Source organism: Drosophila nasuta, chromosome 3 (assembly GCF_023558535.2).
Source record: "Drosophila nasuta strain 15112-1781.00 chromosome 3, ASM2355853v1, whole genome shotgun sequence".
In the NCBI taxonomy this organism is placed as follows: domain Eukaryota; kingdom Metazoa; phylum Arthropoda; class Insecta; order Diptera; family Drosophilidae; genus Drosophila; species Drosophila nasuta.
Genome location: NC_083457.1, coordinates 635,061 through 659,135, shown reverse-complemented (window position 1 = coordinate 659,135; position 24,075 = coordinate 635,061). Strand labels below are relative to the sequence as shown.

At 38.8% G+C, this 24,075-nt stretch overlaps 1 protein-coding gene and 1 long non-coding RNA gene across 2 annotated transcripts; one reads left to right on the top strand and one right to left on the bottom strand.

The window, feature by feature from the left end:
• Positions 1–3,957: 3,957 nt before the first annotated feature.
• LOC132792572 (uncharacterized) lies at positions 3,958–4,336 on the top strand. Its single transcript, XR_009633023.1, has 2 exons — positions 3,958–4,195; positions 4,255–4,336. It is a non-coding gene; the product is annotated as an uncharacterized LOC132792572 (long non-coding RNA).
• Positions 4,337–16,805: 12,469 nt separating this feature from the next.
• LOC132792914 (protein krueppel) lies at positions 16,806–20,476 on the bottom strand. Its single transcript, XM_060802452.1, has 2 exons — positions 19,820–20,476; positions 16,806–19,110 (listed from the first exon to the last, which is right to left on the bottom strand). The coding sequence occupies exons 1-2, from the start codon at positions 19,854–19,856 to the stop codon at positions 17,531–17,533; spliced, it is 1,617 nt and encodes a 538-aa protein (XP_060658435.1). The 5' UTR covers positions 19,857–20,476; the 3' UTR covers positions 16,806–17,530.
• Positions 20,477–24,075: the final 3,599 nt, after the last annotated feature.

Below are 24,075 nucleotides of genomic sequence, written 5' to 3'. Positions count from 1 at the left end.
TCGTCGTCGTCGTCTTCTTCCACATCTTCGTCGTTGCTTGGCTGCCTGGCTGTCTTAGGCAGCCGAGCGGGGGCGAGTTGTATGGAAGGGGTAGGTGGCAAGGGGTGCTGTGCATGTCCTCGACGTGCGCTCTTAAAATTAAAAGCATGTTTGATGAGGAAATTGAACTGGCATGTAAAAGTATATGTATGTATTTATGTGTGTGTGTGTGTGTGTGTATTTGTGTGGGTGACTCGAAGGATGAAAAAAAACGAAGAAAAAGTTACCCGGGGTGGCATTACCCCCACGTTTAATTCATCAGGACTCGCAACGCTGGCTGTTATCCTTTGCTGCTGCTGCCACGGCGATATCTTTCCTCTGCTCATTTCTCTTAATTTCATTCACCCTTTGCAAATGAGCTGCTCGGGGGTAGGGAGTGGGGCAAGCCCACAGGATGGTACAACAAAATTTTCCACATTATTTCAAACGCTGTCTACCGCTGCTGCTCAGTCGCTGTCGCTGCCTCAGTCGCCGTCGCAGTCGACGCTATTCAAATTTTCTACTTTTGCTTTGCACGCGCGATTTTCCTTGTTTTCGCTTTTACATTTTTTAATAGCTAGAGAAATTTTCGCGGCTGCCTTCGTCGAAGGGTGGCACATTTTTTTCTTGAATTTTTTTTTTCAGCTTGTTGTTTTGCTCCCGATGGCAGCACGACAACCCTGGCCATTTTCATTGTGTGCGCGCGGGTTCTCGGCACTTAAAACGTTTTTCCTTCAACAAAAAGTTGCCATCTCTCCCTCAACTCCAACTTTAACTCCAGTACCAAGTCTAACGCCCTCCCACACCCTTCCGCACTTGCGGGTATTAAACTTAATGTTGATAGTGTAATTTTATATTTAAGAGAAGAGTAAAAAAATGCGTCAGAGTTGCGCAGTATTTGTGACAACATCTGAGCCTGCTTTTTACTAGAGGGGTACAATTTTTTTTTTAGCTGGCTTTTGCGACTGTCGAAACGCTCAACGGGTTCTAATTGAAGTCAAGTTGCTATTAGGGGATGTAGAATAGAAGGTCAGTGGTAGAGCCTCTAATTTAACTAAAGCAATCAAAAGAGCATTTTATTTGGATTAGCTTAATTACAGTTCAACTCTATGTAATCAATGGTGGAGCATAATCGTGAGAGAATTATATATTAAAACCTATTAATATTATATTATCAATTCAAGAAAGCCGTTGTCGTAAACCCAAAATTAGTAATTTATCCCGTCTAAAAATATTTACTAACAGTAAAATGTGTAATACAAAGCACTATTTTTTTTTTTACTATGTATATCAATATTCCAAATATGACATTTGGTATAACATATTTTTATTTTTTAAATGAATAGCGCACAGAGTTGTTCTTCAAATGAGTATCAGGAATCTAACTGCCGAGCACACTTTCATACTTGTTTATCAATAAGTCTGTTTACTTGTTGCCCCTAAAATCTCTTCATTTTTTACAAAATCTTACAAAATCTTTACCACATCTCAACTCTTGCGTTCGGCTAATTTGAAGCCCATCCTTTCCTTAGCTGCTTAAATACAAATTACTTCATCGATTTTTTTTTAACAATTTTTTTGATGCTGTGTTCTTTCATTCCGGAACATGTCTCAAATAGGCCGCTGGCAATGAGAGTTAGGATAAAAAAATAGGACAGACGCGCACTTCCGCCAACGACCCTGACTGAGGTCCACAAAAAAAAATCGAAGTAGGAAAGGAAACTCGAGGCATACGCAGCTTTTTTTTAACAACTTTTTTTTTAATTTAAGGGTAGCTCTCTAAATTTTTTTGCTGCTACTGCTGCTGCGCATCCTTTCTTTTTGCCTGGATGCCTAATGAAAAGTCACCGTCAATTACAGTACCGCCACGCGTCCAAAAAAAGTGAGATGAAATTAGTGGAAAAAGAAAAAAGTTGACAAGAAATAATGCAGAAAAAAACGTCACCAAAAGTCAGCAAACAAGAAGGGCCCTTAAGAAAAATCCCCGTGCAAGTAAATTTGCCACCCAAATGAGACAACTCAGTGAAGCTGTGACAAAATATTTTTTATAAAAGACGCAAATGTTACTTCAAAAAAAAGTACACTTGAAAATATTGGGGATTGAAATAATAATAATACGTGTGTGCGCATTTCGGATTACATCTCAAATACATAGATGCAAGACATTCCAATTACTTTTAAGTATCTGCCATTCAAATGCATTGTTTTGCATGATTTTCAATGAGTGATAAAACCTCACAAGATTCTACTCACAATACAACTCTTTCTTTTTGAATAGATCTCATCTCCCATAAGGCAGATAAGCCATGGCTGCGTCTGTGATTGTCATCCCTTAGAGCTGCCCACGAAAGTATGCTCAGCTTTTTAGATATCCTCTAGACTAGAGCACAAGTCGTAATTTTTACTGTACCCAGTAAGAATTGAATGAAAAGGTATAACAACTGAACGAAAAGAGCACGGCACAAAACTCATAAAAAACTAAAATGTTATTTTAATAGAGTATATCAATTTAATTTATTATAAGATCTCAAATTTTGAATCATATAAAATTCTCATTCAAAGGTCATTGGGTAAAAACGACATTTCTTTAGTAAACAACCTAAATAAATAGTTAATCACTAAAATATACATATTGAAAAATAAATTCTGAGATTTAGAAAGAAAAGAATACATTGAATCACAATGAAATAATGAAAAAATTGAAGGGAAAAGATAAATTTTTTATTCAAGATCTAAATTCAATTATTAATTCTTATGCCCATATTCAAAAATTGAACGTAGATTTGAAATTATCAAAGTAAGATTTAACATTCTCAAATTTAGGTTGCTTGTAATAAAAACTTTTTTTTTAATTTGTTGATTTATAAATATCAATGTAAATGTAAAAAGACATTGGAGATTCGAAATAAGTAAACAAAAATATAATATATTTAAAAACTAAAATTTATTATGGCTGATTCAAATGTTGATTAGCTTTACTGGGTAACTTAAAGTTAGACTAAGAGGACATCTAACTTTGCTTCGCCTACCTGCTGTGCACGTGTGTAGTTCTGTCAATATTTGCCTCATGTGAGTGTGGCACGGAAGTAACCTGATTTCTTCTGCAAAAACAAATCGAAGGCGAGTGGAGGTGGCAAAACAGCCCGTGGAGCTGTGTAAACTGCATTGTCCTGTGTGTGTCCTGCTGCTGTGTTTGGTCATGTGTCGTCTGCCCCGTCAACTTGACCATGGCAAACTGTTTGCCCAAGGCATTTTGCGGGGTTTGCTGAAGTCTGTTACAGAAGGGCGGGTCAACAGGCGAGCTTTTTGCAAAAGAGGAACAAAAACGAAAAAAAAATGAAAACGCCGCAGGACATGGAAGAGACCGGCGCCATTGGGCAGCTGTCAGGAGCAGTGAGAGCAACAGCCGATGCCAAGCCTTTGAGGCAGCATCTCACCTTTAGAGCAGCTGTCAAAAATGTTAATAGGCGTAAATGAGACGCCCAATGAGGCAATGAGCTCATTGAAGGAAAACTAATTTCCGCCACCGCCACGCAAACAAAGCAAATGTCAATGTCTTTAGCCAAATCCTGCAGCCGCAACATCGGCCTCAAAGTCTCAAAGACTGTCTCAGACGTGTGCCAGGCGCATCCGACGAGTGCAAAAAATTGCATGCCTCATCCTTCGACGTGTGCGGCCAGCCTGGTCCCTAAGCAAGTATTATTGTCGTATGCAAATTGAAAATAGCAAAAACTACAAAACTGCAGGCAAGTCAATAGACAAACCCGAAAACCCTTTTCAAAAATCCCGCTTATAAATCCATCTTTGTGTTGGGTGTAATTTACGTTTCTATTTTTTTCATTTTTGCTTGCAGCCGGCATTTGCATATAGTAAAAGTAAAAAAAAATTATATATTCAAAAAAATGAGACTGTGCCTGGCAGGACACACGACGAACACACGCAACCCTCGGCACTTTTTTTTTTTAGATTTTTTACTTTCCAGTTTTTGTTACCCAGACAACAGCGAGAGTCCTGCGGCTGCGGACAACCCTTTTGGCACTCTACGAAAGGGTTTTCCACAAGTTCATTGCGATCGACTCACTTTTAATTTGCATTTTGTTGGGATTTCGGAAATCAAGTTCTAAACTTACCCCAGACAGATTCCAAACCAGATCCCAAATGCCACGTTTTTTATGCGGTACAGTTTAGTTTTTTTTTTTGTATTTGACAAGTGAATATTCATGTAATTTTTTTCAGCAAGGGTTAAAAACTTTTCAGCCGGAGACAGAAAAAAACGTGGGTACTCCAGCATGTGCTCGGGCAGAATAATTTGGATTGATTTGGTTGAGCAAAAAGTATACGTGTATGTGATGTAAAAAAAAGAGTTGATTGTAGAAAGTTTAACAGGGTGTCTAAAACTAAATAAAATAAATAGAGATAACCGTATATTAATTGTAGTACAAATGCAGACCTATGTTACGATCCATACTGAAAAAGCTATCTTCGATAAGCTGGTAGATAGAAATTATAAATGATAACAATGTTTCATAACGAATTAATTTGATTTATGTGATTATATTACTTATATAATTTAAAATTTATATATTTTATAAACTGTTTCGTTTATAAAATTCGTGTTGCTTAAATGTTTATTTATCATGTAGTGATACACTTGAAAATTGTTCCGTAAAATGTTGTGTTTTGTGTTGTGTATGACTTCAATAAGGTTTCCCTTAAAATTAAATTATTATTCACGATGCGTCATAAACTTTTACCAGACACCCTGTATGGCATAACAGTCCAGAAAAAAACTACCCGTAATATCCGCTTAAAAAACTCAAAATTCATAAAACTTGGTAACAAAAAAAAAAAAATACTCGCAGAAATACTTAAATCAGATGCTAGACGAGGTGAAATAAAAAAAAACCTTACCCAGACAAGGCTGGCAGGGTAACGAACAACAGCCAAAGGGTTGAGATGAATGGGTTGCAAACAGCATCAGAAGCAGCAACACAAAAAAAGTGGAAAAGCACGCAGCGTTGCATGCAAAACAAAAGTTAATCACAAAATACATAACGGTAACAGAAAATAGATGAACACTGAAAAAATGAGGCAGACGCGAGTTGTTTTTTTTATTTCCATTTTTTTTTTCTTTATGTCGCTTCTGCGAGGGGTTAACTTAATTTATGCGCTTCGCGAAGCTGGAAGCGTGGCACTGGCAGCGATGCCAACTGCGGCAGCGACGCTGACTGAAGCTGATTATGCAACGCGGCAGCAGAGCGAAATGTTTTTCTTTTTTTGTTCCGTTCGGTTTTTTTAATTTGAAAAATATGCGATGCTTGATGGGCTCCGGTGGCTGTTGCTGTTTCTGCTGCTGCTGCTGATGTGGATGGGAATCCTTTGGATTTATTGGAAATTATTGATTTATGATTTGCAATATGTCTGTCCTACACACAACGAACTCTGTTTTCTCTCCCAACACAAAGAGCAGAGCATTTTTTGAATGCCGATAGAAATGCGCAACCTGCAAGATGCTTAAAAGCAACACAAAAAACAACAACAAACAATGAGAGCAATTAGGTGTGAAAATAAATGAGCAGTAGTTGTATATTATAAGTGTATTTAATATAATTTTAAAAACTGCATGTGAGAAATAAAGAATTTGAATCACTACAACAATCAAGAAAAAAAAAGTTAGTATGAAATAATAAATAAGAAAAATTAAAGTTTTTGTTATCTTGTAACCTGAAGATATTGCTAAATATGTAATCTATTATTAGATTATTTGTATATTATTATTAAGACTATCCTTTGTAGTCAATAAAAAGAGTATTCAAAAATTCAGTGCAATCAATTTCACCGTCGAAATTAATCGATATTGTCCAGAAGTTTTTATCATCAAGATGATTTAAATACCTCTGACTATATTTTCTGATTGTCTCCTGTACTATGGGTGCTTAAGGACCCTATGAAATATAGAGTTTAGAATGCAACAAGGTTCAAGAAATTATAACTTGAGTAAAATCGGACACAGAATTTATTGACACTTTTACGAAAATTAAATATATAAAAATAAAAGTAATTAAAAATTTAAAATCATAATAACATGTCTCGATTTTAAATAACATAGCATTTAAAAAATGAGTATCAATTACAAAATTACCGAGTTTTATCAAAATAGAATATTTGGGTTACAATTTCTTTAATAAGTATTTCGCGATCGCAATATATGTATTTGTATGCTAGGTGACCTTTAAATCTTAATTGCAGTGATGACCATAAAGTTCTAATTATATTCCATATCTAATTTAAAGTGTAATACTATTTTAGTCTACATATTCTTAGTAAATACTCGATTGTATGTCGTTTGACCGTAGCTAAAGTTTCAAATTGTATTATGTGTTGCCAAGTATAACTGGCCAAACAGCTTCATAGGAGATTCAGCCACTTGAAAGCGCCATTCCACAAAAACACCGTGCTTCACTTCGAAATTGCGCTCTGGCAACAGTTTCTCCGCCCCTAAAAGCACACTTCAAACACCAATTAAAAATTATAAACAGGCTCCACAGTCGCAAAGTAAACCCCCCTCGATGCCCACATGCATATAATACCATCTTTATCAAAAGAAGCAGCAAGAAAAACAGCAGAAAAGAGAGAAAAGTAAATTGTACATTAAGAAAAAGAAAGGAAAGGGAAAGAAGAAGAAGAAGAAGCAGAAAAGAAAAGTGCGTTGCCACCTGCGCAAACCGGCGCCAAATGATGCCGTTAAGATGCTTACAGCAAGCTCCGTAGAACGACGAATACTTCAAAAGGCATTAAAACCAAAAAGCGCTCACAAAATGAAAGCCAACTGACCCCCTTGCCACACACCGCTCCACACCTCTCTCCGCACCGCACTCTGCACCGCACTCTGCACCGCAACCCGCATCCCGTTGTCCAACAGCGTCCGCTTGGCCAAGGGGATGTGCGCTGCAAAAAGGGTGGCAAACGAAATTAAATTTTGTACTTCGCATAAACTTAATTACTCGCCATGGCAGCGCCGAGACGGGGGAAGGACGTTGACGAAGACACAGGACGAAGGATGCGAACTTGGGCGCAGGCGCAGAAAGCGGCAAAGTCCGCTCATTAATGGCCGCTCTTAATGGGCAATATTAAATTATGCGCTGCATTGTCCTTTGACGGCGTGTCCTTTTGCATTCTCCGGCTGCTTTAGTCCGCACGCGCTTTTATCCTTGCCCTCGATCCTTGCTAATTTAACCCCCTTCCATGCTGGGCGCCATTTGGCTTTTGTCCGAAAACGTCGCCTGCGATTTGGTGTCAAACAGAATCATTTCCATGTTAATTGCACGCCATTTTGTTCTTGTTGTTGTCGTCGTTGTTGTTGTTGTTGTTGTTGATATCCTTGCTGGGCTGATGTGCTGATTATCCTTTCATTTATGCAAAGTCCTGGTCTCTGTTAATTCGCTTATTCGCTACTTGGGTGTCGTTGGCTTCGTTGCTCCTTGCTGCTGATTCTTCGTTTTGTCTGCATTTTAATTAATGTTTTCCTTGTTGTTATGCAAAGGAGCTGCTTATTAAAAGGATAGCACTTTCATCCTGGCTGCAACTTCACTTGCCGGATATGAGAGGTAATTAAAAATTTTTATTGCCCTGTTAAATTGCGCTTTGCATATTTTGTGGCCACTGTCCTCTCACTTCCCTGCAAGTCCTTGGCTGGATTATTGTATGTCCTTTGATGTACTTGGGAAATTGCATTAGGCTTTCTGACATACACACACACATGGAGTATCTCGCTGCAAATTAGTTCAAAGGCTGGCCAGTAAAAGGCTCAGCCTCAACTTAAGCTAACACGCATGTCCTGCGTGAGAAGGCGAACCATAATGTGTGTCCACCTAACCGAATTAGAAGAACCCATTAGGGGCAGCTCAAAGAGTATGAAAGTATATCCAACATTATTAAATAATGTACTACTAGTGGCATATCCTGGCAAATCCTTTTAGACTCATACATACATGGGTTATAATTGAATCAACTGTCCAAAGTGCCGTGCAACAACAAGGACAGCCTCTCGACACGCCCATTCACGTAAACAATCACTGACCTCTGGCAACTCTGACAGCACTCCCAAACACACCCACACTCACACTCACACTCACCCACACCCACACAGACACTCACATGGCAGCATATGCTGAAAAGTATACTACGCTTTTTGGTTTTGCATAAAAACCCGCCAAACCAAATATAAACAAGCCACAAAAAAAGCGAAAGAAAACCCACAACAAATCGCTTAAATCGCATCAACAGTTTGCAAAACACGCACACACACGCACTCTAACACACACACACATGCACACCCTTATCATACACAGATAGAGCAAGCGAGCAAGTCCCTCGCATATGTGTAGTGAATGATAGCTTGTTGATAGCTCACTTTCCACACACAGACACACACACACTCACCCATTCACACACATGCAATCACGAAATGTCAAGAAGCACACACTCATACACTCACACCCTCCTCACTTACCCCTCGCCTAACACCCCTTTAGGCAGCACCTTATGCATATGATTTCAAACGTTTTGCTTTTTTTTATTCGCTAGCTTTTCACTTGATTTTCCTCTAAACAAATTTCTGGGCAACTTGCCAAAAAAAAGGGGGAAAAATGTTCCCTCATGCCTTCCTTTAAGCGACCCACGGGACAGCATGCAATACACGAGGAAATTGTTTTGCGTTTGCTTACCCTGTATTGTGAAAAACTTGATAGGGTTTGTTGACTTCCATTTCATATAGAATGAAAGGGTATTTATTATATTAAAAGGGACTTGATCTCTGAATTGTAATCAGTCATAACTCTGATGTAACGAAATTAAGAAAATTTACAACTCTATTTTGTTAATATTGTCTTTTAATTCCTCTAAAAACTCATATAATATATTATGCTTAGTACATTTGTTTTCCTCAAATTAATCTATTTATGCAGAAATGGTAAAATTAGAAGTAACTCCATTTGGTTAATATATTAAAACATGTTTATTTTTAAATATTTATTTTAAAAATATCATAAAAACAAATTATTTTTATGTTCTACAAAAGTTAATAAAACCCTTCAGAACTCTTTATAAGTGAATGGACAAACGGACTGTCAGATATTATTTAATAATATCTTCTCAGAAGTGATATTCATGTGCAGGGTATTTCTTAGTCGAATACTCTCGGCACATTTAGTACGGGATGCCATTTATTGTCGGGCAACTGCCGTTTCCGCCGCCCATGTCGCGGTTTATGCATGTAAATTTGTCCAAAATTGTCGAAATTTTGTGGCAAATAAAAGGAAACATATGAGAGGGCGAATGTTGAGTTTAAATCGGGGTGTCAGAGTGAGTGGGTGCGTTTGTGTGTCATCGTGTGGGTTTTTTTTGTCGGTGGGAGGCACTTGTCTAATGTTCGCGTAATCATCAACATTTTTATCATAGAATTGGCATTATTGTTGTTTAGAGAGGTGGTTGAATGGGTGGATAGAGTTGTGCTTTTATTTGCATGTTATGGAAATTGATATGGGATATGGGTAGTGAGTGGTGTCTGCAAGTAGGTGTGAGTGTGTGCGCTTTTCATAAAATAACGTGGGAACATTTTGAAAGTAATTTGATTGACATAGGTCAAACTGATAAATAATATTTCTTGTATAAATAAAATTTAAATTAATTTAGCAATTCAAGGTAGTTTCTTGACTAACATCTATGTATTAAACACACTCGTTCTTTATATTTACTTGTTAAGCTTTAAAATTAATAGATTCATTTAGGGGATTCCTAGACATAACTGAATACTGAATACCAAGGTCTTAATCGTTTTTAATCTTCAATGATTATTAATATTATAACTTATAGATTACTATATAGGATTTTTATACCCGCTACCCATAGGGTAGAAGGGTATTATAACTTTGTGCCGGCAGGAAATGTATGTAACAGGTAGAAGGAGGCATCTCCGACCCTATAAAGTATATATATTCTTGATCAGCGTCAACAGCCAAGACGATCTAGCCATGTCCGTCTGTATGTCTGTCCGTCCGTCCGTATGAACACCTAGATCTCAGAGACTATAAGAGATAGAGCTATAATTTTTTTTCGACAGCATTTGTTATGTTTGCACGCAGATCAAGTTTGTTTCAAATTTTTGCCACGCACACTTCCGCCCCCGCAAATCAAAAAAATCGAATAACAAGCGTAATTTTAAAGCTAGAATTTTGGTTTATACAATAATTACTATAGTAGTTATGATTCCTGAAAATTTGGTTGCGATCAGATAAAAATTGTGGAAGTTATTAAAGAAATACTTTTGTATGGACAAAAACGCCTACTTACTAGAGGTCTGAGTTGCTTTGGCCGACAATCTGGTATATTGTGCCGTCTATGGTATATTTTGAATGGTGTACTATATCGATATACCAAACATATCATTCGGTATATTTTTAGTATTTTTAGTATTTTCGGTATATTTTGAAAATGATACCGCATTATTTTGGCTTTATAAATTTGGGTAGCGGGTATCTCACAATCGAACACACTCGACTGTAACTTTCTTACTTGTTAGTTTTACATGTTTGTTGAAACAAAAGTAATTTACATTGATTTGGTATATGAGTACTAGTTCTGAGTTTGTTGTGAACAAAATGAGATGACAATATTTGCAAAATATTTGCTTAGATCAAGCTAAACATATACATAAATATAAGCGGATGGTAGATATTTATACAGAAGTAAGAAAATTTAAATCATATTTAAATTAATTTGATAAAAATAATTCTACGTATTTTCTTAACTTTTTTATGTACTTATCTTCTTATTAATATATTTAATGATTCATAATTTATAGATTACAATAGAGGATTCCTAGACTTTGCTGAATACCAAATTCTTCGAAGAAGCCTTTGAGTATAAGCCGCAAGATAAGCTGAAATATTCTTTTGCTTCTTTTTTTTGTAGTCATCTCTTGCACTCCCTCCTCTACCCCTGCAGTATCTGTCGGCTCCCTTTCAACTGGTTCATCAACCTGAGCACTTGTACTTGGAGAACGTTGCAAACTTAAATTCTGCGCATCGTAGCACCAACCGGGAAAAGTGCCACCCCCACAATCGAATACTTAGCTCCGCGCGTTTCGCACTCCACACATAGCGTCTCCATCCCCTTCCCCGCTCCCTGTAAAGGCCATCGTGTTGAGCAAGCTTGCGACATTAATACCATGAATAATATACGCTCATTTCTTTTGCTTTCGCCTTGGCGTTTCCTCATTTTCTCTCCCCTCCTCCCCAAGTCTCTGCTGCTTGGTAGCATCCTCTGCTGTCGCTGTCTCCGTCGCCTTACAAAGCCAAAGGGGTTGTTTGTAATTTTTTTAAACAAAATTTTCTTCATTTCGCTTTTACGTTGATTTTCGTGCAACTTGAGAAAAACAAATAAAAAGGCAAAATGAGTCAAAGGCAAAGCTAAAAGCAGGAGAATGTACGAGTAAAGGAGAATCAGGGGGGCGCTGCTTGTGGGGGCTGCAAACGTCTCAATGAGTTTTACGCTGCTTGCTTGATAATGAGCAGCAGCATCAGCAGAACAGCGGCAGAGAGCAGCGACGGCGGCAAGGAAACGAAACGAAACCCGTCGCGTTGCGTTGCGTTCCGTTGCGTCGCGTCGTGTTCACCCAGCATTAAACTCTTTGACTAAAGCCAAGGGCGAGAGCAAGAGCGAGAGCGAGAGCATTGGGTCGATGCCACTGTCAGTCGACTCGTTCGCACACAAAGGCAGCAGGTGCTGCGACGCCATTCGCAAAAGCAAACGCAAATGCAAAGAAAAAAGCAAAGACAACAAGAAGGGGACATGGCAGAGAAAGCGAAAGCACTTCGTATGCAAATGAGTTTGTCGTTATCGCTGCCTGCGCTTCTGCTAGCGTTGTTGTTGTTCTCTGCCGTTGTTACTGGCAGCGGAGAGGGTTGTTTTATTTTTCTCAATGTTCTAACTCTGCTTTATGGGGTTGACTTGATAAGCGCGAAGCTAGCTAAATTATGAGCACAAGCGTAAAGGAGTAAAACGTTAATTCCCGATGTGAAATTGCGAAATTGTGAAATTGTAATGAGACTTTCGCTTGCTTTCTTTCCTCAGGCGCTTTGCTAAATATTCTTTTTTTTTGTGTTTGTTTTTGCAACACGCTGCGTTCAAATGTCCTTGAGGTTCTGCCACTTTCTCCTTTATGCCCGCTGTGTTGGCCAAGAGATTCGCAATGCCAGCGTGGAAATTGAGAACTGGTATCGTTTACAGTCAAAGAGCCTTTTCTTTCCTTTCCTTTCCCTTCCTTTCCATTTTGCTCCCTTCCCGCTGTCTGCTAATTGCGGCAGTTCTCTGCCTCTGCCTCTGCCTCTGTCTGTGTGTATTTGTGTGTGTTGTTGCCAAAAATTTGCATGTCTTTGCGCAGTCGAAATTCATGCAGAGCAAAGGGCAATTCACAACATTGAAGATTGGCTTTAGTTTAAGTTCATTCATGCGGCGATTCCATTTATACTGCTCTCTTTCCTTCGCTTCCTCTTTCTCTCTTTGGCTTAACCCTTTGTTGTATATTTCACTGATCCTGTTGCAACATTTGTTGAGCATTGTGCGCTTGATTGATGTAGTTCAAACCCCTTCTACTTCTCTTTCTTCTTAGCTCCCATTGTTTATTGTTTGCTGCAACAATGAACAATGCTTAAACTGTATTAAAGGAAAGGAAAGTAGTCCGATGTGTAATATTATATGCATTTATTCATTTCTTTGTATTTATTCTTAGCACTAAAAGTATTGCAGTATTATGCATTTGTTGTTATCACTCTTCATATAGCCGGCAGCGAATTTATTTTGTGTTTTTCAAGAACTCTACCCATATGTAAAAAGGTTTTATAACTTTGTAGGAAATGACATATCACGAATAGACAGAAGAAGGTACATCCTCATCCTCATAAAGTCATCAATCGAGAAGATATAGCATAGTCTGTCCGTCTATCTGACCATATGAACACCTCGATTTTAGAGATATACTAACACAAATATGTCTTGGTATATTTTACTATTTTTGGTATTTGAATTTAGTATATTTTAATAATAATGAAAACCTTGATTTTAGAGACTATAAGATATACATTGGTATATTCTACAATTTTTAGTATTAAAATTTAGTATATATTAACAATAATTCCTCACTGTTTTGCTTTTCATAATCGGTAGCGGGTATCACACAGTCGATCAAACTTGGCTTTATCAGATTGAAAAAGCGCGATTTTGAAAACTCCGCTCTCAAGTGCTTGAAGCTGCAATTATTCAACATCAACTAAGCCCAGTAAATCTACCCGAAACCTCCAAGACTTACCAAATGCTCTGCCAAAAAGCGAGCGACGCTACCATATTAATAAGGCTCATAATTTCACCCATTTAATTGAGGCGAATGGCCGCAGGGTAATGAAAGCAGCAGCCAATGCGGCATCAGCTGCCCCTTCTCCCAACTCCCAGCTCCCCCTCCATCACCCCAACCACATCCAACCCCGCCATGCCATAGTCTATTGCACTTGAGGCAGCTTATTAGATTCGCTTGGTTCGCTGGACGCCAGCGAACTTCGGACTTGGAAGTCTTGAGCGCAAATCATAATTTTTCAATTTGAATAATGAGCAACGCTTGGCGGTTTGGCGAAGAAGCCTTTAAAATTTATTTCGACTGCCTTTTTTATACTTTCTTACAACGCCAAATGAGAATGGAATTGAACGTTGCCGTGGCTGAAAGGTAAGCTACCCTGTAATTTGTTAAATTTATAAGAAATTAGCTAACATGAAATAGATATATTGCAGATGAGTATAAATTAATTCTTTGCAGAAGTTGTATGACAATTTTATGGAGAATTAGTGAAAGACTTGAAAAGCTTTGACAAATTCTAATAATTTTATTATGAGTAATTTATTAGAATCTAATGAAAGTACATAATAAAAAATAAAATAGAATGCGTTTAAATAATACAATTTTTATAGCTAAACAATTTTTGGTATGTTAATATACCATAATCAGTATTAATAAAATATGTATTGCAGTATCTAAACAATGAATAAGTATTGTGGTCAATAGCTGATATGCTTCAAAATACTGACAACTGTTGCGGGGTATTTACAAAAATCCTTGCAGGCAAACACTCGTAAACTCATTTGGAAAAAATGCTGGCTACCCAAGTCTAAATCATTTACTCGAAAGGCAACGCTGCCGCTCAGCGAAGAAAGGCTGAAATGCTAATAAGCAGCACAGGACTCCCCCTCGCCCGGCCTTCCCCTCGCCCCTCACCCCTCACCCCCCACCAATGAACGGTTGAAGACGCCGATGACGACGAGGGCTGCCTGGTTCTATGTAAGGACATAAGACGACTTTTATGTAATACATGCTGCCATTTTGTACATAGAGCAAGAGCTCTGCTAAAAGCGAAGCCTTTTTCGGCGACTGCTGTTGCTGTTGGTGTTGGTGTTGCTGTTGCTGCTGCTGTTGAAAGGGGCACAAAGAAAAGAGGCGTCTGTTGGGTGGCTGAAAGGTTTTTCCGTTGTGGGAGTGTTGGAGTTGGAGTTGGGGTCGCTCTTGCTGCTGCTGTTGTTGTTTTTGTTGTTTGCTCGCTGGAGATTAAATGGGAAAAACACTGTGACATTTTCTGGCTGCGCGAGGCGCGCGTTTTTTATATGTACGTATATATATGCTTGTACAAAAAAATCATACATATACTCTTGCATATACATATATATATTTTCACGTCTTGCGCTCAGCTGCTGCTGTCGCCGCCGCGTAAAAATTCAAAAAGTACGAGGTTTGGGGTTGAAGATGGGGATTGAGGTTGGGGTTGAGGAGCAGCGAGAGGGGGAGGGGGGAGTTGTGGGCTGTGCCGCTGCGGCGACGATGGCATTAGTGGGGCGTCTCGTGGCAAATGTAAAATAATGCGAAAGGGCTTCGTTTGCATAAATTAAAAATTTATATAATGTCGCCCGTTGTCGCTTGAGCTACGTTTTTGGTTTGGGGTTGAACTCAGCCAGTTGCTAATTTTATAGGAGCAAGGGAAGGGGGGAGGTGATGAAGGCGCCCCCTTACATTTATTGATTAAAAACGAAGCTTTCATTTTTTTTTAACACAATATTGTAATATATATTTCGCTTTTGTATTCACACAATTCGCCATAAACATAATAGATTTACTCGTACATTGAGGTTTCATTTTGCATTTAAAAATTAATGAATAATTTAAATTTAAAATGTAATATTAATGTTTGTGTTTGTGTTTGTTTATAATATATTTAAAATGCTTGAAAAGACAACAACAATAAACTAGAAAATCAATATGCAAAGCAGCGCATGCCTTAGATGTACATTTATAATTTTTAAATAATTAGCAATTAATTTTAATTCCGTTTATTAATTTTGCTAGTTTTCTTGTTTAATAGTTTGTTATATATATTTATGTTTTTCCTTTTTGGTATAAGTGCTGTTATTATTTCGACTATATTTAAATATTTATATTGCACATATTGAGCATTTTAATGGTTAATTAAGATATTTACAGTTAAATTGACATTACGATTAAATACGATTTATAGATGATATTTTTTGTACACTTAAATACGATTATACATAGTTAATATTATTTTTATTAAATATACATACATAATTCATATGAAACATGTGAGGTGTGTGTACAATGCGCAGATTTCAGGTCCGAGGCGGGGGCCTTGAAATGCGTTAACTATTGGCTTTACTTTTTGTAATTATTTAATCTTGAGGAACTTGTATACCATACACTTGAATGAACAAAGAAAATTACACAATATTTTGTTGCATTTTTGTTTGTGATTTTTGTTTTTTGTTTTGTTCAAATAACGAGCGAACGAAAAATGCATCGAGGGAATTCTGCACCTCGATAAATCAAAACCAAAGATTGCACTAAAATTAATATGTAGTGTAAGTTGTTGTTGTTTATACAGTAATATAGGCTATATACAGATCGATTTATATACATTGAGATTTAGTTAAGGTATTAAATACTTATATAATATATATGTGATTTAGAAATGCGTTTTTGAAAATCGTTCGTTTGACTTAGATCGTAAAAAATATGCATAAAAATTGCTATATATGTATATTGTACGTGTTGTATATAACTTTCGATATCGATTTAAATTTGGTTTATCTTCCATTTGTATATAAATTCAGTTTGAATTGTACGATTGCCCAAATTGTTATTGTATAGTATATATGTATATAACTATATGTTTAAGTTATGTGTACGAACTGCGTATGTGTTAGTTAGTATATTTGTATGCATGTGTGTGCTTGTGTGTGTGTTGCTTAATAACAATCACAACAATTGTTTTTACATAGAGGTATTGGAGGTATTCGGTTATAGTATTTCTTCCTGTTTACTTGGTTCACGACTTAACTTTTAAATGTTATGCTTTATATTTTACGATTTATATTGAGCTATATTAATATATTTTTTTTAGTTTTACAACTATGGAAGTCAAATCATTTTAGAACTAAAAAAAAATAAAAAGAAGTAAAATAAAAAGAAAATAATTATTTTTTTCTGTATTTTTCTGTTTTATTTGTTGCGTGCTTTCATTTAAGTTTATTTTTTTTAAATGTGTCACTAGCAGTTCATTAAATACAATTTAAATAGCGAACTAAAGAAATGACTAATAATAATTGATGATAATTGCAATAAAACGAGATTCATGCAATAAAAATGACTTAGGCTAATTAAATTAAATAATAATATTTTTAAATATATATAAAATTCATAATTCGTGGCAAACAAAACAATTGGCGTACTAATTAAAGAATTTATTTTTTCTTTGCATAACTTAAAGTTAATTTTGATTTTCGATTCGATTGGTTTTAATCATTGGCATTTTCTTTGAGAATAATAAAGTGGTTGTTAAATTAAACCAAAATAATAACTAAAACTAGAAATAATATTTTTTTGCTTTTGATTGGTTTTACATTAGTTTTTTTGTTTGTTTGTTTTTGTTTTGTGTTTTTGTTTAAGTTTTTGGGGAGCGCTGTATAATTTACAATTGGCTTCGCTGGCTATTTACAATCTCAGAACAACAACTGAAAGATATAAACTAATTAAACTATAAACTACAACATTAAAATGGCACAATATTAGCTGGGTTGTAAAGGGGGAGAGGAGGGGAAATTCTTATAGTAAATTTCTCTTAGTTTAGTTGCGTATTTTGTACAATTTTTTGTTAAAGGAATTTTTTGATTTATGTGCAATTCATTTTGCTAATGACTAATAATTTTTGTTGTTTATCGTATTTATGTTATGTGTGTGTTTGTGTGTGTTATTAATTGGTTTTTGCTTGTACTTAGCATAAATTCCTGTTCCGAAAACGTTTTTACCCGCCAGCTTTTCATCTGATGAGCACTGGCCCTTCATATAGCTATATATATAGTACTATATGTATTTACAATTTCTTTGGAGGTGCAGGAGCTGGTTTTAATGGAGCTGCTGCTGCTGCTGGCGCAAATACAAAGCAGCGGCATCGTCGAGTTCATCGAGATCGATGTCATCCTGCTGGTCATGCGATTCAGCGGAACGTGGCGAGTGCATGCTCAGATCCTCGGGCTCCGTCTGCTCGGGCATATCGCTGGCCACATGCATGATCTGTGGTGGCGGCAGGCGGAAGACACGACGAATGTCCTGCGCCTTGCGGCGAGCATTGCTGCTGCTGCAGTGGCCATCCACCGAGCTGGCGCCATCCTCGGACAAGTCGAGTGGGGCATCCTCATCCATGCTGCTCTTGGCCAGGTCCACAGACTCCTCGGAGCCGCCATAACTGGCGCACATGGCCGCAAACTTGTGTGTGGAGGACTCGAGGGCTGCAGAGGCAGCTGCAACAGCAGCGGCAGCCATGGGGTAATCACCGCTCATGGCTGGCGAGAGAGCTGGCGTGGGCGGGGATTGAATGCCGCACTTGTGGTTCATCAGATGATGGCGCCGACGGAACTTCATGTGGCAGCGATCGCACTCGAAGGGCTTCTCGCCATTGTGCACCAGCATGTGGGACTTCAGCTGATTGGAGTCGCTGAACTTGCCGTCGCAGATCTCACAGGTGTAGGGACGCTCGCCGGTGTGGACACGCAGATGGCGGCGCAGGTTGGCGACCTGGACGAACTGGCGATCGCAGTGGGAGCAGTGATAGGGCTTCTCGCCGGTGTGCAGACGCATGTGTGTCTTCAGGTGATGATCCCGGGTGAAGCGCTTGTGGCACTCGGGGCACTCGAAGGGCTTCTCGCCGGTGTGGGTGCGCTCGTGGTTCTGCAGGACATGCTTGTAGCCAAAGCTGCGCGAGCAGATCTTGCACGTGAAGCTCTTGTCGCGGGATGGATCCTTGGCTGCTGTGGGCGCTGCGGTGCTGTTGTTGGCTGTGCTGGCCTCATGTGCCGACGAGTTGGGCGAGCTGCCGCTGGAGGGTGGCGAGATGGGACCCCCGGGTGTGTGATACAAGTCGCTGACACTCATGCTAATCTCCGTTTGGAATTCCTTCTTCACCGACAGCTTGCGCGTCTTCTTTGCTGGCTCACCGAGTCCCATGTGATGATGATGATGCTGAGGCGTGCTGTTGGGCGAGCTCAACGGATGCTTGCCGCTGCTGGGCACTGGCGAGTGTGGGCTGGCTGGCGGGGAGTGCAGATGTGTGCCGGGCACCGGGAGCGGAGTCTGCTGCTGTTGTTGCTGCTGCTGTTGGTGCTGTGCGGCCCAAGCGCCGAAGAGCGCCGCTGGATTGTGGGGGAAGAGTGTGGTGGCTAGTGTGCTCATCGGCAGCTGTGCCATGAAGGCGGCCGCCTGCCGATTGGCAGCCAGCAGCTGTGTGGGCGACAGCATGCCAAAGGCGGATGCTGCGGCAGCCTGTTGCAGGCCCATGGCCGGGTATAGGGAGTGGGAGTGGTTGTGGGAGTTTGTTGCTGCTACCGGGCTGCTCGCTGAGGTGTTGGCGGACATGGGCGGTGACAGGGACATGGAGCGATCGACAACGATTTCCTCGCGTTTGATGCCAGCTAAAGCGGCTGCCAGGCCTAAAGAAAAAGAACAGAACAAAAAAGTGTTGCAAGTTAGTAAAGATATAAAACGAAAACCTTTCCTATTTTCTTTTCAATTTCACTGCATGCTGAGCTGTCAGTTACAGTTTTATTTGGTCAGTTGCCCGCCGGGCAATGAAGCAAAAATTCAACTTTCAACTTAAAGTTCACAGCAGGCGCGAAGGCAAAGGCAAAGGCAAAGGGCAAAGCACGTGTGTGCGAAGGAGACAAGCAAATGAATACTTTAAGCGAAGAGAGTGCAAAGCAAAAAGCTTAAGAGCACCACATATGTGAAGCATGTGTGTGTGTGGTCTACTCTCCCACTCTTTCGCTCTCTCGCTTTTGCGCTCAGTTGTCGTTTGTTTTGGTGGGCGTTGCGTTAAACGAGTTAAATGCCGGTTTGCTGCTGCCCAACAAAACTTGTAAACAAAACTTAATTGTGCGCCGCAAGCGTATGTGTGTGTGTGTGAGAGAGTTTGAGTGTGTGTTGGCTGTTGCCAAAATGGCGCTTAATGTTAACTTGGGCACATTCAGACGTCGTTATTGCCGTGCATATGTGTGAGTTGAGTGTGCGGGTTTCTGTGCTTTAATGCGCTTTAATGAGAGCTTTAATTTGTGTTATAATTCACAAATTGCAGAAAACTGCTGAATTTTTTGCTATTTTTTTAATTGTTTATAACTTTTGCTGTTTTTTTTTATTACTTACTTCGTGTTTGCGCGTCCTGCAGCATTGATATAGCCATAACTGTGATGATGTCCTTGCTTCACTGCAGCAATTTAAACTTCACTTAACTTTGTAGTATTTTCAGTAGAGTTTTTATGTTTTTTTTTCAGTTCTGAACACAAATTTTCATTTGAGCTGCGATATTCGTAAACAATTTCGCGCACTTTTGGTTTTTGTTGATGTTTTTTGTTCTTTGTACTTTGAGGTAGTTTTTGCACAGTTTACAAAAGTTCACGATTTACAAAATGAGGTAGTTGCAATTAATTTATATTTATTTAAATTTATTTATGTTTTTTGCTAGTTATGCGTTTTAGTTGAGGTATTTGGTTTGTTGCTGGTTTGTCACAAGTTTCACGTTTGGTTTTTTGACCAAATAATTATATTTTTTTATTTCCTTTAGTGAGTTGTTGAGTTGTGACTGTGACGAGTTGTCGCTGAGAAATGATACGATGCGAGTGACTGCAACACGTTTTTATATTGAGCTGAGCGGAGTAGTTGTATCCTTTGCGCTGTGGAAATCCTTTTGAAGCAACAAATTTTTTTTTGCTTGAGCGTAAACGAGTATATGTGTTTTGTGTGTGTGAATGTATTTGTTTTTGTTTGTTTGGCACCAGAAACTGTGCTCTTCTCACTGTCAGAGCCAAATCACGAATGATATGAATTCGCCGCGTGCGCTAACTATAAGTACGCTCGCAGCACTCACCCTCTCTCACCAGCACACTCACACACACGCAGTCGGGCACGCACACAGAACACACGCACTCAATCGCTCACTCACTCACTTACTCGCTCACTCTCGCACACACGCATGAAAGAAGCAAGCCAAAGGGAGGAGGAACGACATACGACGACAACGACTACGACAACGAAGCGAAACCCGACGATGCCCCGATCAAAGCAGGTACCGTGCTCTCCTTTATGAGTTGGACTCGTAAATGATTGTGTGCGTGTGTGTGTGTGTGTGTGTGTGAAGTTGTAAAAAAAAAACTAAACACTCAGTTGAGAGCAGCTCAAAAATGCCTCAGCTCTTTTTTGGTTTTTGCTTTTCCGATTTTACCTAAGCAATTTTTGATTCTTCATACGCATATGCAAATCCGTGCGACTGAGACAGCAAATACTCAACTCAAACTAGATATATTAAGGGCACTTTAGATCCTAGAACTAGACTATGCACTTCGCTTAACATCAAAATGGATAATACAAAAAACACAAAGTTGACTTTTAGCCAAACATCCTAAAAAAGTTAAAGTGACGGGTGTAAAAAATTTTATGGTTTTATGACGGAGGCGTTTTTTATTTTCTGTTGTCTGTCATAAAAAAAATAAAACACCAAACTAACAGCTACCTATGAGATCTTAAAAAACTTGAGCGCACTTCCGTTTTTTAGACCCTCAATAAAATACGTTTTTTGCTAAAAAAAAGCATAGTGAACCACTTAGTTATTTCAGGTGATTCACTTTTTGCGTAATATTGGGAATAATTAGGAAATGACTATCTTTTTTTTTTTATTACACTAGTATAATACACAAAAAATAATTAATTAATGTAGTATTTCTATTTAAGAATGTAGCACATTATTTTAAAAGTACAAATTTGAATAATATATAGAATTTTAGATTATTTGTTTTTTACTCTATTAAAATAAGTTGGTTATAAATAATTTAATAGAGTATTTTATATATAAATTATTTCAGTTTTCAATTGTTAGCATTGAAAAAAAATCAGTTCTCCAGAATAGCTGCAACTGAAAGTAGCTCATTATTTAACTCATTTCGAGGGGCCCAACGTTCCCCTTTGTACATAATATAGAAAAGAACTCAATTTCATGAAGGGGATGATAAAGGCGAGTTCGCCGAGTGAAGCACTCAACACACACACATTGAAACATTCACACGCACATAGCGAACGAGCAAGCGAGAGAGCGAACGCCAAAAGTCACCGAAAAGAGATGTGCATTCGGGTTGGAGAGCGTATTGGGGAGAGGGGGAAGGGGGCCAGTGACTGAGCTGGGAGCGTGCGCCGTAAGAGTAAACAGGAAGTAAACAAAATACTCCAAACCTTCACTCCTCCATTCCATTCCATCTATGTATGGGGGTGCAAAAGGGGCGATGCCAAAGTGAAAGTGATACGAGAGAGGGGCAAGAGTACATTTCTTTTCGAGTGAGTTTTTTATGTTGAAGCTATTTGCTAGCCTGTTGAGTCCAAGGAATAGGAAGTTTCGTTCTCCTTGTGGCCATTGAGCGGCATTTAATGGCCAACTAATTGCCGGCACACGTCTAAAAAAAACCAAAACCATAAAAAATAGCAACAAACTAAACTGGGAACTGAGAACACAGGTAAGGCCAAACAGAAACAAAAAACTGTGCAGCTTTAGCAAACCCTTTTCTAAAAAAATGTGAAAAAATGGAGAGAGCAACGCTATGCTTGAAGGATTTTTTTTATTTTTCTCTGCATTTGGTCTTGGTCGCTGTTGACTTTTGCGGATTGACTTTTAAATGGTTTTATGTAGATTTTTATGGCATGGACCAGAAGTTATGCTGAAAATATATATGCGTACACATTTATGTTGTTATTTTGTTAGGTAGGCCAAGGACACGTCCTAGACGCGACGGGATGTTAATTTCAACGATGGCAGCAACTACCGTGGAAATTTCGAAAGTGAAAACTACAATGGCAACGCAGTTGCTTTTGTGTGAGTGACTTTCGTCCTTACTTTTGCTCTGCATAATGTTACGTAAAACTCATGAAATGCTGAAACAATTCCCGACGGATTAAGCAATTTTTGCAGAATTCTCAACGATTCGCAGAAAGCATTAAAAACATCGAGAACCGTCGCCGTTAGAAAGTGACTTTGAGCTGAAAGTGCAGAGCAGATAAAATTGATCAATGATAAGCGAAGATTTGACCCGTTTATTCAATATGCAAAAATTCAGCAATCCGAGCGGATTAGTCAGAAGAATTAATTCTGCGACTTAAAGATCCGGTCGCTACAGATAAGAAAATGTCAGAGCTGCCAACCCATTATCAGCGCTAGCGGTTGTCAAGAGAAAGTCAGATAGAGAATGCACAGAAGAGAGAGTTGTCTGCTGATCATCACAAGATCTGTTCTAACTTAATCCCATAAGTGGGGCAGTAGTGCGTAGCTGAGGATTAACATTGTGCGTGAGCTACGCATCAACAACCAAAATAACTAAAACTAACCTCAGACAATAAAAACAAATTATTGTAATTAGTGCGTAGCCCGTGCCATTGAATTTGATGGGAATGTCGCCAAACTATTTATAATGATAATATAATAATATGATTTGCACTTTGAGTTCTACATTTTGAATACATTTCTAGATAGGGAAAAACGAGATTGAAACGTTCTGAACAAAGTCAAGTGAATGTGAAATTTTAGATTTTTGTCAGAATTTAAGAAGAGCAGATGAGACCAGCATAACTCGTCAACTCTTTTTTACTGCAGCTGCTGCCATCATAGACTTGACTACAAACCAAAGTCAAACAATATGAAATTTTTTAACCCAGAAATAAGGACAAATTTGTGAGCAAATATTACGCAAAAAGACAGCCCTTAAAAAACACACCCATGTCAGTGGAGATAAAGAGTGAAAGCAGCCGCCGAACGCACGCTGAGCATGCGCCACAGGACAAGGCAAGGGTTAGGGTTAGGCATAGGGTTAGGGGTAGGATAGGGTGCGCCCAGCGAGGGGTGTCATGCGATATGTGTGCCCACAAATTTTTTAGCCATTTGTAACACTCGATCGAGATCGAGAGCGAGAGCAAAAACGAGGGGTTACTTTGATTTATAGTCAATCGAGCAATGATGATTTGATAATGATAATGATGATAATAAACATGACAAATCGAATTGTTATTGGTTGCGGCAGAAGCGCGAATTTCGTGTCTTTGCGGCGCTTAATGAACTGCCATGCAAATGCGAGGCCTTAATCCGGGGGCTTAGCAAATGCACGCGACGCTCAAAGATGCTGAATGAAAAGACGGCGAGTCTAAGGACTAAGCCAGTATTCGTAATATTATTTTTGCAACGAATTTTGCATTGAGTAAATCCTCTTTTTAATGCGTCGAAAAACCCCCCGTGGCCAGATCGAAGTGCTGCTTATGCTACCCTTTCACATAGCGGACTAATGAGCCGGGCTTAAAGTGAATGGACTGGCCAGACTAGTCAAGAGATACAAGAGATTGTCCAGCATGTGCTGAAAGAGTTGGAAGTGGAA